The sequence below is a fragment of the Podarcis pityusensis genome, assembly GCF_964106645.2.
Source record: "Podarcis pityusensis genome assembly, chromosome: 5".
Taxonomy (NCBI): Eukaryota; Metazoa; Chordata; class Lepidosauria; order Squamata; family Lacertidae; genus Podarcis; species Podarcis pityusensis.
In genome coordinates, this window is record NC_138032.1 from 55,022,750 (window position 1) to 55,039,440 (window position 16,691).

The following is a 16,691-nucleotide window of genomic DNA, read 5'->3' on the forward strand; positions in this document are numbered from 1 at the left end:
AGAAGCTGCACCACACTCGCCTGCCCAGTAACCTCTTCCAAATACATTGTCCTTATCCAAGTCTTACTATCATGCTTTCCCACCAGCCGTACAGATAACTAATCCCCGGTCAACCAGTTATTAAACAGCAATGTTTAGCCTACAAAAACACATTAAGCCTAATTGACAACCCACTCATTCACCCACCTTCATCTACGGCAACATAGGCTGCACACACATCATACCTTTCAAGCACGTTCCCAGCGCATTCTTTCCCCCAAAGGATTCTGGGCAATGTAGTTTATCCCTCACAGGGCTACAGTTCCCAGAAACCCTTAACAAACTATGGTGCCCAGAATTCTTGGAGGGGCTAAATTGTGCTTTGAATGTGCACGGAAGGTATAATGTGTATGCAGCTATAGTGACATACAGCAACATAGCCAATCCTTCCCCATCTCTCACCAAAGAAGGGTTGCACTCTAGGTCAGTTCTGTCGCAATGAGTGACGTTGAGCAACTGCAAAACATGCAAAAACTGAAAGAATGTTTAGGGCCAAACCTGGAGGGGTATATTTGTTTTGGGCTGACCATGTGCTCAGAGGCCCCCTTCCCATAACTGTTAAATTGTGCCTCCCTCCTGAGCCTCTACTTTACAACTGGCTCTTGTTGGTGGACCTTCAAGGTCTTTGGTTTTTACGTTTTCATTTTCACAGAAGATAACACAACACAAGCCTGCCCACCCCTGCTTATCTAGCACACCTAGCATGTCATGCAACACCTGTTGCCTTCTCACAGGTATCTCTGGCCGCAGCTCAAAGCACCAGTAAGATCTGCAGAGATTATGCAAGCTATTATCGAACCATGTGGGCCAGAATGATTATGAAATAAGCAGAGATATAAGAAGGGCCAGGAAAAGTGACCACCTGTCTTCAGCAAAATGGAAGCTTTCGGGCAATGCATTTTCTTGGCACTTTTATTTGGTTTGACTCTTGCTGAAAATAAGCCGAACGAAGTCCAAGGTATGGAAGTTTCAAAACCTTTTTAAAAAAAATTGATTTAAAGCCATGCACTCTTAAGATGCAACTGCTTCTAAATCACAATGTTTGCTTTAAATGCAAAACAAAGTCTGCAGTTTTAGAACCTGAATTTCACTGGGCATGATTTAAGAATGAGAATCATTTTCTCACTTTCTCTGAATTATTTCCAGATGTTATTTGGGAACAATGTTTGGCAATCAAATATCTGTTTACATTGCATATATATAAAAACTAAGTATTTTATTTCGGGTAGGTAAAAGCAACAACAACACCCTGTGATGGTCACTTTAAATTTTCACGCTTGGTTTGGCATTTCCACATTTTGCAAAGCATTTAAAAAATCCAAATTGCTACTTTAGGAAATTATACAGTGATGCTCAGGAACAGGGAAAGCAGCTTAAATTATATTTGGCTGCAACAGTTGATAAGGATTTTGTCTACAGCTGGAAGAACAACTGTTCTGGTGCTCTAATTCAAAGCATATTGTAATGCATGCAATAAAATGATTAAATGGCTGTTTTGAGAGGTCTATGAGATCTATATTTATCATTACTAGTGATTGATCATTAGATGTTTTAGGCCAAGGTCTTCCATAAAATCTTACTGAGATTAACCAATGGTTTCTGATTTTATAAAAATAGCAAAAAGTGCATGTGGTGGTATACTGAACAATAACTATAAAGCACTGCCGCTTACACTCAAGGCAAATGAAACTTGTATCTGGCAAATACAGAGAGAGGTTAATACAACTGTGAATGTGAATGAAACAATCCGACTCATCTTCTCTTCATATGAGTGAGTATTCTTTAAATGGGTTCTGAACAGTACAGCTGAAAAACACATATTTGGGATTAATTTTCAAGTACTTTGAGATTGATTGAAGAACAGCTAAAGTACACTGATAAGACTGAATTTTAGAAGGTTGTACCAACAGCTAGTTTTTCTTTTCTTTTTTTCAAAAATAGTTTATTTGCCACGGCACATATTTGAAACATTCTCATAATCTTAAAAACCATAAAGTAACATATCATGTGCTCCAATCTCATTAAAAGGAGGGAAGACATTATATCTACAACAATTTGAAAGGTTAAAATGTATACTTCAAGTATTCCAAACTAGGTTGCAGCTATTTCCACATGCCACAAAGGTGCTTTCGATTCAAGGAAGTATTAACCCCCTTGCAGCCCTTATTGGCAGTTGCATCTAAAATTGTTTAATTTCTCAGGCATTATTTTATTTTTATTATTTATTGAATTTGTGTAGCACTTTACACCCGCAGGTCTCATAGGTAAATTAAAGAAAGGAGCGATAGCAAGAGAAAGAAAAACATCGCACTATATTCACAGGGAATGATAGCCAATGGCAGGTTCTTATTTTGAACTAACATTCAAGCCGTGTGTTTGTGTGTGACTCTGATGCTAGTCTTTTTACCTTTACTTTTAGTCTTTGTGTATCTTTGTGATTTCCAAATAGCTGCCTTCCATGGCAGAAAGTGAACCACTTATGGAACTGGACTTTCCAAAATGGCTTCTTGTTGTTAAATCACAACAAACAAACAGAGAAAGAAATGCTTTTGATCATTTAGAATTCCAAAGCTGCAATCCTGTATTCAATGTAGCGCTAAGCAAATTGTTCCATCAGTGGATTTCCACTTTTGCAATGGTGCTTCCCCTCCCTGGATGGAAATCTGCCCACTTGACCCTCCAGAACTGATCTGGGGATGGCACAGGGCATACTCAGAGGAAGGAGAGGAAAGGAAACCTATTTGTGCTAGTACTAATACTTGCACTAGTGCAAAATCGTCCATTTTTATTTTTTATTTTTAATAATATTTTTATTGCTTATTTTCCAAAGTCAAAATCCATCATCAATTTACACAACAAAAGCAGTTTTACAAAGAAAGAAAAAATTAGAAAAAAAAAAGAAAATTCACTTTTCCACATCTTTTTTCATATTCAACTGGACTTCCCCAAATCTTCCATCCCTGCATTCTTTACAATAAAAGAGTATTATACAGCAAATTAATACCTTGTTTCGTATGTTTTTGTACTTTCATCTGTTTATATATTCTAAATTAAAACTTTTCACCGTTATAACTTAGTTTCAATCATTTTCAATTTTCAATACTGAAGCATGTTTTCCTCAAAAACTTAGCAAATTCTCAACTTTCATATAGCTTATAATGTTTTTGTAGATAGTCCTTAAATTTTTTCCAGTCCTCTTCTACTGCCTCTTCTCCCAGGTCTCGGATTCTGCCCGTCATTTCGGCTAATTCCATGTAGTCCATCAGTTGCGTGTGCCACTCTTCCAGTGTGGGTAGCTCCTGTGCCTTCCAATATTTAGCTATAAGAATTCTTGCTGCTGTAGTTGCATATAAAAAGAAAGTTCTATCTTTCTTTAACACTCTCTGGCCCACAATGCCCAGGAGGAAGGCTTCTGGTTTCTTATTAAAGGTATACCTAAATACCTTTTTCAACTCGTTATAAATCATTTCCCAAAAAGCCTTCACTCTCGGACATGTCCACCAGAGGTGAAAGAATGTTCCTTCAGCCTCCTTACATTTCCAACATTTATTGTCTGACAAATGGTATATCTTTGCAAGTTTGACTGGGGTCATGTACCACCTGTATATCATTTTCATAATGTTTTCTTTTAAGGCACTACATGCCGTAAATTTCATACCGGTGGTCCATAACCTTTCCCAGTCTTCAAACATAATGTTGTATCCAATGTCTTGTGCCCATTTAATCATGGCTGATTTAACCATCTCATCTTGAGTATTCCATTTAAGCAACAAGTTATACATTCTTGAAAGCACTTTCGTCTTAGGTTCAAGTAATTCCAACTCTAATTCTGATTTTTCCACCTGGAAGCCGATTTTTTTATCTTTTTTAAAGATCTCTAAAATTTGGGCATAATGCAACCAGTCTCGCACCTTTCCTTTCAATTTTTCAAAACTCTGCAACCTCCAAGTGTCACCTTCTCTTTCTATTATTTCACAATATTTTGCCCAGCCACCCCCCATATTAAGTATTTTTGTGGCCTTAGCCTCCATCGGTGATAGCCACCTCGGAGTCTTATTTTCAATTAAGTCCTTGTATTTAGTCCAGACAATGAACAAAGATTTCCTGACAATATGGTTTTTAAACATCTTATGAGACTTCACCTTGTCGTACCACAAATATGCATGCCATCCAAAAGCATTGTTAAACCCTTCCAGATCTAGGACATCAGTGTTTTCTAACAAAAACCAATCTTTCATCCAGCAGAAGGATGCAGCTTCATAGTACAACCTTAAGTCCGGCAGGGCAAATCCCCCTCTTTCCTTTGCATCTGTTAATATTTTAAATTTTATTCTGGGCTTTTTGCCCTGCCAGACAAACTTCATAATGTCCCTCTGCCACTTTCCAAAACACTCCACTCTGTCCACGATCTGCAGGGCTTGAAACAGAAACAGCATTCTTGGCAATACATTCATCTTAACGGCAGCAATTCTTCCCAACAAGGAAAGTTTCAATCTTGACCAAATTTCTAGGTCCTTTTTGATTTCTGTCCAACATTTTACATAATTGTCTTTAAATAGATTCAAATTTTTCCCGGTCAAGTTAACCCCCAGGTATTTCACTTTTTTAACCACATTTAATTCTGTTTCCTTTTGAAACCCATCTATTTCTGAAGGTGTCAAATTTTTTACCAAAACCTTAGTTTTTTGTTTGTTTAATCTAAATCCCGCCACCCGACCAAACTCAGAAATTAGTTCTAAAGCTCTTTTTGTGCTAGATTCTGGCTCCTGTAATGTCAAAACCAAATCGTCTGCAAAAGCCTTCAGTTTATATTGTTTTCCTCCGACCTGTATTCCTTCCACCTGCTGATCCTTCCTGATCAAGTTAAGCAGCACCTCCAGGACAGAAATAAATAGCAAGGGTGATAAGGGGCACCCCTGTCGTGTTCCTTTTTCAATTTTAAACTCCTCTGTCACCACATTATTTACTATCAATTTAGCTTTTTGCTCTGAATAGATTGCTTCAATACCATTTTGAAACGCCCTTCCCACTCCCATCCCTTCCAAATTTTTCTTCATAAACTTCCAAGATATATTATCAAAGGCCTTCTCCGCATCTATAAAAATCAAAGCTGCTTTCGTATTCAAATTTGTCTGCAATAACTCCAAAACATCAACAATATTCCTGGTGTTGTCAGACAAATGCCTGCCGGGGAGAAAGCCTGCTTGGTCTTTATGAATTACTTCTTTTAAAACTTTTTTCAGTCTATTTGCCAAGATATCAGCAAAAATTTTGTAATCCACGTTTAGGAGTGAGATGGGACGGTAATTCTTAAGTTGGGTCTTTTCAGATTCCAATTTTGGTATCAAGGTGATGAATGCCTCTTTCCACGATTCTGGTGCCCCCTTCCCTTCCATAATTTGGTTACATACCTCCATTAATGGTTGAACCAAATATTCCTTCAATGTCTTATAATATTTGGAGGTAAGTCCATCTGGGCCTGGGGATTTGCCCAACTGCATGTTCTGAATGGCACTTTCAATTTCCTGTTGTGATATTTTGTAATTCAGGGCTGTTTGTTTATCTTGTGTAAGTTTTTGCAGGCCATGACTTTTTAAAAATTTATTTATCTCCATCTCCACTTGGGGTCCTTGGGTGAACAATTTTTTAAAGTATCTCTGGAAACACTTTCTAATTTCTTCTGGTTTCTGAATACATTCTCCTTCAACCTCTAGATTGGTAACAAAGTTCAATTTTTGTCTCTTTTTCAGCTGCCATGCCAGCAGCTTCCCACATTTATTAGCCGACTCAAATGATCTTTGTTTCATCTGTTTAATTTTCCATTCAATTTCTTGATTTGTCAATTTCACATATTGTGCTTGGTGGAACTTTATTTCTCTTAAAACCTCTTTTGATTTTGGATTAAGTCTCAACTTTTTCTCTCCGTCTCTTATCTTCTCCAAAATCTTGTCCTTTTTACCATTCCAGAGTTTTTTCTTTATAGTATTCTGTTGTATCAGGAACCCTCTCATAACAGCTTTACTCGCGTCCCAGATTGTTTTCTTTTCCACCGAAGTGTTCAAATTTATTTCAAAATAATCTTTCATCGTTTTTTGGGCCTTCTTCACAATTTCCTGATCTCTAAACAGGGAGTCATTCATTCTCCATCTGAAGGATCCAGCTGGTGTAAGTCTTAAATCTATTTTCAAAGCATTATGGTCGGAGCAAGTTTTAGGGCAGATCTCTATTTTTTTAGTCTTAGGAGCCAGTCCTCTAGATATCCAGATTTGGTCGATTCTTGTCCAAGATAGGTGGGCTTCAGAAAAGAATGTTCCCTCTTTACCTAGAGGGTTTTTTGTCCTCCAAATATCAATCAAGTCCATATTGTCTGTAAGTTCAAAAAAAGTCTTAGGTAGTCTGCCAACTTTAGTCAAATTTTGGTTTTGTGACTTATCCATATGTGTGGAGACAACCCCATTCATATCTCCCATCAAAATGATGTTAGTATAGTCAATATATTCCAGCATTATCTCATGCAGCTTTTTATAGAATTCCGATTTCCCCTCGTTTGGTGCATAAATTCCTACTATCAGAAATTTTTCTCCTTGTGATTGTATTTCAATCGCCAAAATTCTTCCTTGTTCATCTTTAAACACAAATTTTGGTACTAGGCTCTCCTTTGCATATATCACCACTCCTCTTTTTTTGACTTTATCTAATGATGTAAATTCTTGGCCTAGTCTCTTGTTAGTTAATACTCTTCTATGGAGCCTAGTTACATGAGTTTCTTGAAGGCAAATGACGTCTAATTGTTCTTTCCTCAATATATGAAAAATTCTCTTCCTTTTCTCGGAGGAATTTGCGCCATTAATATTCCAACTAAAAAGCTGCAAAGACATCCTGGCTCAATTTGTCAACCAGTGGGGTTGTCTCCCTTGTCGTCTATATCCAGAGGTGGATCTGGTTTTGCACCAGGCGTGGGGGGTGGCCAAGTACCTATTGTTCCTTTCCGAAGGTCCTCCCCGTAGTCGTTTAGGAACTTTTCCTGCTCTTCTGCTGTTCTAATTTTTACCTTCTTCCCTTTCACACTAAAAGATAGTCCTTGAGGGAATTCCCACCTGTATCGGATTGAGTTGTTTCTCAGCAAGCTTGCCAAGTCTTTATATGTAGTTCTTAAATCCAACAACTGTTTTGGTATATCTCTAAAGATTTCTGCTGTCTTTCCCTGTATCACCAATGGATTTTTAAAATGTAGGCCGAGTATGTTCTCTTTTTCTTGCTTATATCTCAAAATGATCAAGCAGTCTCTTGGTTTGTCCTTTTTGACCACTCTTCCCAATCTAAAAGCGGTGACAATTTTAAAATCCTTCTCTTCTGCCAAACCCCAGAACTTAGATATTTCTGCTGTCAAATAGCCAATCAAGTCTTCTTTTTCTAGTTCTGGGATATTTCTAAGCCTAAGATTGCTTTCCCTATTTTTCAATTCTGCCATCGACAGATACGCTTGCTGTTCGGTAACCTGTCTACTCAGTGGTCTTACTTCCCCACTAAGTTCCTCTATCCTTTTTTTATTAAGGTCTGCTTTTGTACTTGCTTCCTCAGCTAATTTTCGATTTTCTGTTATACTTTTTTCAAAATTTCCTATTGCCTGTGTATTTTGGGCAACTTGGTCTGTCAATCTATTTATTGTAGCTGTCACCTGGTCAAATTTGGTCGCTTGTTCATCTGCTTTCTTGTTTAATGCCGCCAGCTGGTCCAATATTTCTTTAGAAACAGGGTCTAGCCCTCCTGCAGCCATATCCCCAAAAGCTGGCTGTCTAGATTGGCCTTCTTGTAGACCTGTCACAATTGGAACAGATGACCTACGTACCTGCACTGGCAGAGTTGATTGCAACAGTTCAGTTTGTTTTGCTTTCTTAGCAGCCCTTGTTTTTGCTGCACCACTCATTCCACAGCTGTTCAAGTTTCAAGGTCAAATTGTAAATCCCATGGGAAAAGCAATCTAGAAAGTAAACATCCAAACACAAAAAAAATTCCAAGGCAGGCAGCAGTTCTCAGAGACAAATAGTTCCACAATCCAGCAGGGGGAGCTCCCCAAAAAATTAGGGAGAAGGATAGAAATTTTCCACCATTAAGTTCCCAAATAAAAATTGAATAAAAACCAAAACAAGGGAAAGAGCCCTCTGGGTTCACTTTAAACTGCAGAAATAAAAGTTCTTTACAAAGGTGCACACCACAGTTCCTTTCTTGTAATTTACAAAGTAGCCCAATGTAACTTTAATGCCTCATACACAGTTACCGCTGTCTGATGTTACTTTGTGTCCAGGCAGCCCGAGAGCTGAGTTCGTAACTTTGTAATCCACAAAAAGTAGAGAGAAAAATCACAGTCTCTGTCCACTTATAATATAGTTTTAACTTTTCTTTTACTTTTATCCAATCAAGTCCGAATTTGCAGGGTATATTCCAACTTCTTTTAAGCTCCTTTCCAAGCTTCAGTTTTAAAAAGAACTTTGCTTGATACTTTAAACAAAGACGGAAGACTGACTTCCTTTTTAGCGTCTCCCGCTTTCAGCCAAAATTTACAAATTTGAGTTCAAATAGAGTCTCAGATTTCTTACTCACGAGTAAGTAGTTTCAGAATCAAATGTTGAAAGAAGAAAGGTCAGCGCTCATCAGCAGCAGCCGCGCGGCTTCACTTCCGCGGAAAGAGCGATGGATTCACAGCACCGCTACCCCCTCCACGTTCCGGGGCTCCTTACGGGGTCCCTTCTTCGTTTCGGAGGTCGCTCCTGGTGCCCGCCGAATCCCACGGCCACGGGCTCACTCTACCCGTGGTTTTTCTAAGTGGGTCGTCGCTGTGCCGCAGCGCACGACCCTTTTCCGCGGAGCCCCTCTTCAGCAGCTGAAGAGGACCGCCATTGCCGTTTCGCGCCGCCTCCGGAAGTCCAAAATCGTCCATTTTTAAAACTGTTTTTAAATTTGCGAAGTGCCCAGTGAAAATGATAAATTTGGTGTTTTATACGTGCCAAAAATAAATGAACACATTTACCCAAGACTAAGCCCTATTGAGCATAAGGGGGTGTACTTCTGAGTCGACAGAAGTAATACAAGGCAAGCTGGATCCTCTGCTATATTTATTAACTAATGTGTCTTTCCCCTGCTGCTCCAGATTCAATCCATCATCTACATGTGACAGAGAAAATATTGAAGTATATGATGGCCCTTCAACGGATGCGCCTCTCTTGGGACAAGTGTGCAAAACCCACATATCTGTTCCCATCTTCCACTCATCTTCTGGCTCCTTAACATTTCGCATATCAACAGACTCCACAGAATTTACACGGACCATATTTGCATTTTATTACTTCATCTCACCAGATTCACGTGAGTCATCATCGAACGTCCCTCATAAGTGACAATAAGGGGGGAAATTCTTGAAAATGAGTCAGCTTGCCTAGCTAGTCAGTATTTAACAAGCCTTCTATTATCGTTGCCCTTCCTGTGTATTCCACTCTCACATGCCACTTTAAGTTGCCACAAGAATCCAGACCTTGTCATGCTTGCTGTAAAAGACTTAACAGAATTTGTACTTTCCAAGTGAACTATATTTTTATAGACATTTGTCACATGCACTTCAAGCATGTCAAAGGCCGAGGTGGCGCATGATGATTTGCCAATGAGCCAATGAAGAATGTCAATTTAGCAGCTGTAATGCTAAATATCTGTGGGTCATAGATATTCAGGAGAATGGCCTGCTTCTGGTTAATTCTTCATTTTGTTTTGTACAATATTAGTATGATAAATATAACTGGTGACTGTTTATTTCACAGCCGAAATTGAAAACTGCGGGGGTCTCCTTACTGGCCCAGTTGGATCATTCGTCAGCCCCAATTACCCCAAGCCACATCCAGAATTTGCATATTGCGTATGGCACATTCAAACAGAAGAAAATTCCAAGATAAATTTAACTTTCAATGACATTTTGCAAGTATACTTTCATATTTCATATCAACTTACCTTATTGGGGATGAAATTGTATAGATCAACAAGCAAAACACGGAAAAATCAAGTATTCATTTGGCCTAACACAAGGCCCTTGCATGAGCATATGCAGCTCTTTGGATCCCAGCTAAAACATTGAGTTTTGTGTGGTATCCTTATGCATCTTCATGCTGTTATATAGCCCTGCCCCTGCTCATCATGAAAATGTAATGACATAATGTACCACTGGAGGGGGGAGACCGTATCATCAACAACCAGTGTGGTGTAGTGGTTAGAGCACCAGACCCAGGTTCAAATCCCCACTCATCCGGAAAGCTCACTGGGTGACCATGGGCTAGTCGCTACCATTTAGTCTACCCTATCCTACAGGGTAAAACAGGATAAGGACCATCCTGGGCTTCTTTTGGAAAACGGTTAGGATATTTTTTTAAAAAATAGTAAGTTAAGGTGTGTTACCTGGAAGTCACTGAAGGACCACATAGATGAAAATAAAAATTGCTGTTGCTACCATCAGTTATTTGACATTTTTCTTTATGTCTGTAGCCTAGAACTAGATGACAAATGCAGATTTGATTTCCTCGCCATCTATGATGGTGCAACAACTGACTCTGGCTTAATCGAACAAGTGTGTGGGCGCAAATCCGCTGCATTTCAGTCTTCTTCCAATGTGATGACCGTGGCATTGTCTACAGACTATGCCAATTCATACAAGGGCTTTTCTGCTCACTACACAAGTGAACCAATACCAACACCAGAGCCCAACAGTAAGTCTCATTTCTCTAGAATGATTCCTGACTGTTTTGTGTGTGTATATAGAGAGACTGAAGATTCATTATATGGAAGACATGCCGGTCTTTAAATTAATGTGGTATGTACAAATAAGCAGAGAGGAATATGAGCTATAGCATCTTCTCTGGGCTCTGAAACATGACAGGCAGTCTGGCCAAATTTGCCTTTTTCATATGCTCTGGGATTGAAATTCTGCAAAGCCATGTGACAGTTAGGGATGACTGCTCCTTCCGTAGCCAGTTGCACAATTATGATCCATGCTCTGGTAACACCTAGAATGAACTACTGCAATGTGTTAGGCAAGAGGCACTTTTTTCAGAAAATGTATTTCATACAAAATGCCTGTGTTAAGCTACTGATTGGAACTGATTAGAGGGGGGCATACCCCACTAGTTATTGAAAGAACTTCATTAGGTCAATAAAAGCAATTACTTATCCTCTGCAAAGAATTAACTTTGACACTGCATTGTAGTCCTTGCAGTGTGAATTTTGTTGCCTGAGCAAAAGGAGGCAGTGCTACAGCCCACAAAGAATAACTAGGACATTACCACAGCAGAGACAGTTCTATATGAATTGTATTTTATTCTTTGCTTTCCTCCCTCCTTATATTGTCAGAATCCATCAGTTGTTCTTCAGACATGATGACAGTTATTCTCAGCAAATCTTATTTGGATGCACTTGGCTATGATGAAAATGACTTGATGCTAAATGACCCATCTTGCAGACCAGTTGCATTAAACCCAGTGACATTTTCTTTTCCACTCAACAGCTGCGGAACAGTTAAAACGGTAAAAATCACCAAAACAAAAGGAAACTGTCAAACCATGCTGCTGTGAACCGTTCCTTTGAGCTCGCATTATGCCAAACCATCTTGTTTCCTATCTTGCTTGCCTCCTGACAGTCTAGCTTACAAGGACTGGACCCAAGTCTGTCCTGTTCCAGCCCATTCTTATCTACCTATACAAAAACTGCCAGAGGCACTTATGCCTGAGCTACCCAGACAAATTTTGAACTTATCTTAACATTTTTTCTCCACTTGGTTGGGATTGCCTGGGAAAAATCAGCACCATCAGAATCAGGGAGGTGGATAATAAGAAAGTATATCATGAAGGACATCACAGAAGTATCTCAGAAACATTAACGTCACAGAACAAACCAGGCTAAGATTTGCTCCTTTCTTTTCCTTGGTATATGTAGGATTCTGCTGGAATATCTTCAGTAAGAGTCACTGAATTGAATGGGACTTAAGGTTCACATCCCTGTGCTTTTGATCCCAGTATTACACATTTAAAACTGCAATCCTATACACACTTGCATAATAGGAGTAAGTCCCAGAGAATTCAGAGGAGCTTGTTTCTGAATAGGCATGCATTACAAAATGAGCTCCATGGACTGGACAGAGGACAGTCCAATCCACCACTCATTTCCTCAGAAGTAAATGTGTCCCAGGACATGCATCCTTTTTCTTTGCCAGGACTATGGGTTGCATTCCTTACAATGACACATGCACACCAGAGCATAGAAAGCATAAAAAGTGAACAGATTATCAATACTGTGGCAAGTGCTGGTGTGTCTCCTCTCCTCTCCTCTACCTCCTTATCTTATGCTGACCCCAAAACATAGAGTACAGATTAGCTACCACATACAGACATTTGGATCATAGTGTAACTGACGTACTGTGGAAATACCTTTCACTGAGAACTTCATCAAACAAATTAAATGAACTTTTATTCTTTTTAACAGCATTCAAACACCTTTTTTCTTTTCATTTCAAGAGACTGTCTTTTCACTGTCTTCCGGTGGAGAAACTGCTAAATACCTAAGAGGCTGAACTCAAAAGGCTGGGCCATTCTGTAATCATTTAAAGATGTGCCTGAATAACGATAGCATGTGATGACTTTGTTGTTGTTTTTATATTCCAAAACTTGAGCCAAGACCCACTGCGTGCTCTTCTTCATTGCAAAATCCTTTCTTCCCCAAAAGCAAAGTGGGTAATGTTTTGCTTCTGTCTTACACAGGGAGAAAACCACACGATCACTTACACCAACACTATCACTGCTTCCCCAAATGGCAATGTGATTACCCGCCACAAACAGGTTGACCTCGTTGTGAGGTGTATAATGGAAAACAATTCAACTGTAGAAGTCATGTATGAAACAAAAAATGTAGAAAATGATGATGAAAGTGCTTTAGGTAGATTCAATCTCAGCATGGCCTTCTACGATTCCGATTCTTTCTCCCAAATGCTTGATTCACCATACTTCGTGGACTTGAACCAAACACTCTATGCACAAGTCAGTCTGCATTCCAGTGATGCCAATCTGTTAGTGTTTGTGGATACCTGCACTGCATCACCAAACCTTGATTCTACATCACCAAAATATGAATTGGTCAAAAGTGGGTGAGTGCCGCTATAACTGTTCAATATGGTTGTCATTTACAGTTAAAGTCCTTCTTGGGAGATTCAAATGTGAAAAAGTGATACAATTTCTACCCTTAAAGAAAACTAAGGGATAGTGGAGATTGTAAGTTGGCAGTGGAAGAGTTTGATGAACAGTTTGATGAACAGAGGAGATAAATGGGGGGGAGGGGGTTTGGCCATAGGGAGCAGCATGTCAGAAGGCTTGGAGAATGTGGGTGGGACAAGAAAACAAATGGGGCTAATTTGAGACTAAAGGAGCCTGCATAGCAGTGGACCAATGAGAAAAGAACGGAAATACGGTATTGTGGTGTGTGCATACAAAACTGTACATTTTTTAAGTATCACAAAAACTGTAGGGTAAAATGAGACTCAAGTATCAGAAGCACATATATTTATGTAGTTTATCATGGCTAAAATACAGTCCAGAAGACTGAGACTCAGGGAACAGGAAGTGTGGTGAAGGAAAGCATTTGTAAACATTTGCGGAATGTACTCCTTAGTGAGGGGCGTCCGTTGCTGTCGTGATTAACTTTTAGGGAAATTTTTATAGTGTTCCTGTTTACCTAGGCTTTGGACCCTTGCAACCTTGAAATCATTAGTTTGAGAGTAGGTGAGTGCTTTTAGCAGTATTAAACTGTTTTAGTATATTGTTTCAAACTCTTTTTAAAGAAGTTTCAGTTGCATTAGTATCACTGCGTATGCCATGCTGGGCTCCTTTGGAAGAAGGTGCGGAGTATAAATCTAATAAATAATAATAGCAATAATAAAATTATCTACCAATAGGTGGGGAGTATTCTATTACGGACTGTGTTCTTACAGCTAATCTCTTTATACTGCCCAATACTGATGCTATGATGATGGTGGTGGTGAATAATTCAAGTTACTATTACCCACCCTTAACCTTAAGGTCCCAGGCAGGTGAAAACAATTCAAAATACAATAATTAAAACAGATACAATTGCAAAAAAAATGCAGACCACTAGGCCAAACCTCTGTTCAATTGGCTATTTCTGTAAGGCCGACGGCAAGGTAGTCCTGTGTCAGATTCACAGAGTAATTTGTTTTCCACATTTTCTTCACTTAAAACATTAGTCCACCAACTTACTATCTGGTATACATCTAATATTAGTGCAAACAGGACCAAGCGACTGCTGATCATTATAAAGTGATGTGGACGTTCTATTGCAGATGCGCAGAAGACGACACTTACATGGCTTATCCGGTCCTTGAACATTATGGGAGATTCCGGTTCAATTCCTTCAGGTTCCTACGGTATCAGCCATCTGTTTACCTCCGCTGCGAAGTTTTGATTTGTGACAGCAAGGATCCTGATTCTCGCTGCACTGAAGGTTGTCGCCCTCGACATAAGAGAGAGCTTTCTTCCTACACATGGAAAGGGGAGGCTGCAGTGGGACCTATCATCCTGAAGAGAGATCTCAGCTCTATGGATCGCTCAGGTGTGTATATTGCAAGAAGAAGACTGCCTTCTGGTGCTTCTTTGGGTGATCTTATATACACAGATATCCCTGTTCTTAAAATACTATCAGTAAAAGAAACGATGGGGAACCCATGGCTCTCCACAAGTTGTTGGGAGTCAAACTCTCTTCATCCCATTGGCGATGTGGGTTGGAGCTGAAGGGGTTTGGATCCAACAGCACCTAGAGGACCACAGGTCCCCCAACACTGGTTTATTTACTCATTTGTTATTGTGAGCCTTTATGTGCCATTCTTCAGCTGAAAAGCATTCCATGCTGGCTACTATGAAATCAGTTAAATAAAACAAGACAGTCCCTGCTTGCACAGTTACAATGTAAAAGGCATGACACAAAAGGGAAACGGGAAGGGAAGTGGGACATGGAAAATGAACATTTATAACAGCCCTGATGAAGAGTGCATCACTATCAAATTGCAGGAAAGCAGTGTCCTTGGTCCTCAACAATCTCTCACTCGATCTAGCAAATGAATGAAAGTGAAAGGGATATTTTCCCAATGATTATACAGGTGTGTGGGTGGGTGTGTACATGTACATGCTGGTATAGAGGTAATAAATTTTTGAACTACATTTTACTCTCCATTTGTTTTCTGCTTTTTACATTCAGATTCTTCTATTCAAGTTCATCCAGAGGAAAGCCAGAATACACCATCCAAGAGCCTGTATACCCTTACATTTGTTGTGTTGGCTGCAAATGCTGTTCTCCTGGCTGGTCTGGCAGTGACGCATTTGTTCACTCGAAAACCAGGATACAGATACCAGAAGTTGCAGAGCCCTTAACAGAGCACTCCCGTTCCCTGCTTCAGTCTGAACCCTAAGTTTATGTAGACACACTGGAAGATTTGTGTTTTCATCAATCTTACCTTTAAAATATGATGTATGGAAAAGGGGGAAGAGATTAAGTATAGCCTATAAAATCATCACAGAGATGTTGTCCACCACTGGGTTTAAGGGAAATTAAACTTATTTGGGAAGGATAAATGGGTGAGAAACTGCAAAATGTACTTCTGACTAGGATTTTAAGGTAAGTTAGCTCATGGAAGTTTCCTAGATTCTCCTCTCCTCTGCATCCACCTCCACACCTCCACAAAGAGCTTCTCTGGGAGATGGGGTGTTGGGGACTTCTGAGGGAGTGGGGGAGAACTGCCCCAAATCAGACATTAATCTTCAGCTAACTTGCCATAAAGAAATTTCATTGCAGGAAAATCTCAGGTTCCCTCATGCCCCCAGCAGCAACAAGTGCCCCATTCCATTTTGTTCAGAAGGAGGCTTTGGAGTGGCTTTTCAGGGGTGTGCAAGAGGCTATAGGGGAGGAGGGGATGGGAGATATTTTTCCTTCACTTCTTAGGATCCACGATTTCAACTTGGGCATTTATGCAGATGTACAGGCACTCAAGCTATCTGTTTCTACTTGGTTTTCTAAGCAGAATGTGAATTAATGTGACAAAAACACAAAAGAACCAAGCACCTTATACTGTTAGAAATTGTGCTGGTTCCTGTTGCAAGACCAGAGAAATTCATATCACCTTATGTGCAATTCTAATTCTGGAACAGTGTGATCAAACATGTATGGCATATTGCAGCACCAGCCGAAGAGATGAGTGAATGATGGATAAGAAATGGAACAGACCTTAGAAGAACCATCTAGGAACTGGTGTGGCAGACAAGCCAAGATAAAACACCCACCCCTACATTGAAGACATCTGCACTTCTCCAAAAATAAGGCTCTTCATATATGTAAATAAATGAATACAGGCAAACCCCAATTTGCAGGAGGGTTGTGTTCCAGGTCATCATGCATGACAGTGGAGAACACGTAAGCCTGCTCCACCCTGTTATGCCCACGCCCCCCCGTTCTGGTCCCTTCCAGGTCACTGCAATGTACGCAGGTGCAGTCGTGTGTCAATTGGAAGTGGATAAATTGGTCATTGCCTGAAAACGGAATTGATTTAATTCTTGTCTACAGTA

The 16,691-nt window shown here is 39.7% G+C and overlaps 1 protein-coding gene across 1 annotated transcript; it reads left to right on the top strand.

Moving 5' to 3' along the window:
- Positions 1-331: 331 nt before the first annotated feature.
- On the top strand, positions 332-16,523 carry LOC308477644 (CUB and zona pellucida-like domain-containing protein 1). The gene is made up of 9 exons (XM_081006374.1): positions 332-997; positions 1,657-1,810; positions 9,188-9,402; positions 9,849-10,002; positions 10,564-10,784; positions 11,425-11,597; positions 12,828-13,210; positions 14,420-14,688; positions 15,331-16,523. Exons 1-9 carry the CDS (start codon positions 916-918, stop codon positions 15,501-15,503), a joined length of 1,824 nt encoding a protein of 607 aa, XP_080862500.1. The 5' UTR covers positions 332-915; the 3' UTR covers positions 15,504-16,523.
- Positions 16,524-16,691: the final 168 nt, after the last annotated feature.

Excerpts from the sequence above, each read along its gene's own strand:
- LOC308477644 (XM_081006374.1), top strand. The coding sequence starts at position 916 with ATGGAAGCTTTCGGGCAATGCATTTTCTTGGCACTTTTATTTGGTTTG. Across the intron at positions 9,403-9,848 it reads CTTCATCTCACCAGATTCAC|CCGAAATTGAAAACTGCGGG; the intron begins GTGAGTCATCAT and ends TTTATTTCACAG. Across the intron at positions 10,785-11,424 it reads ACCAACACCAGAGCCCAACA|AATCCATCAGTTGTTCTTCA; the intron begins GTAAGTCTCATT and ends TTATATTGTCAG.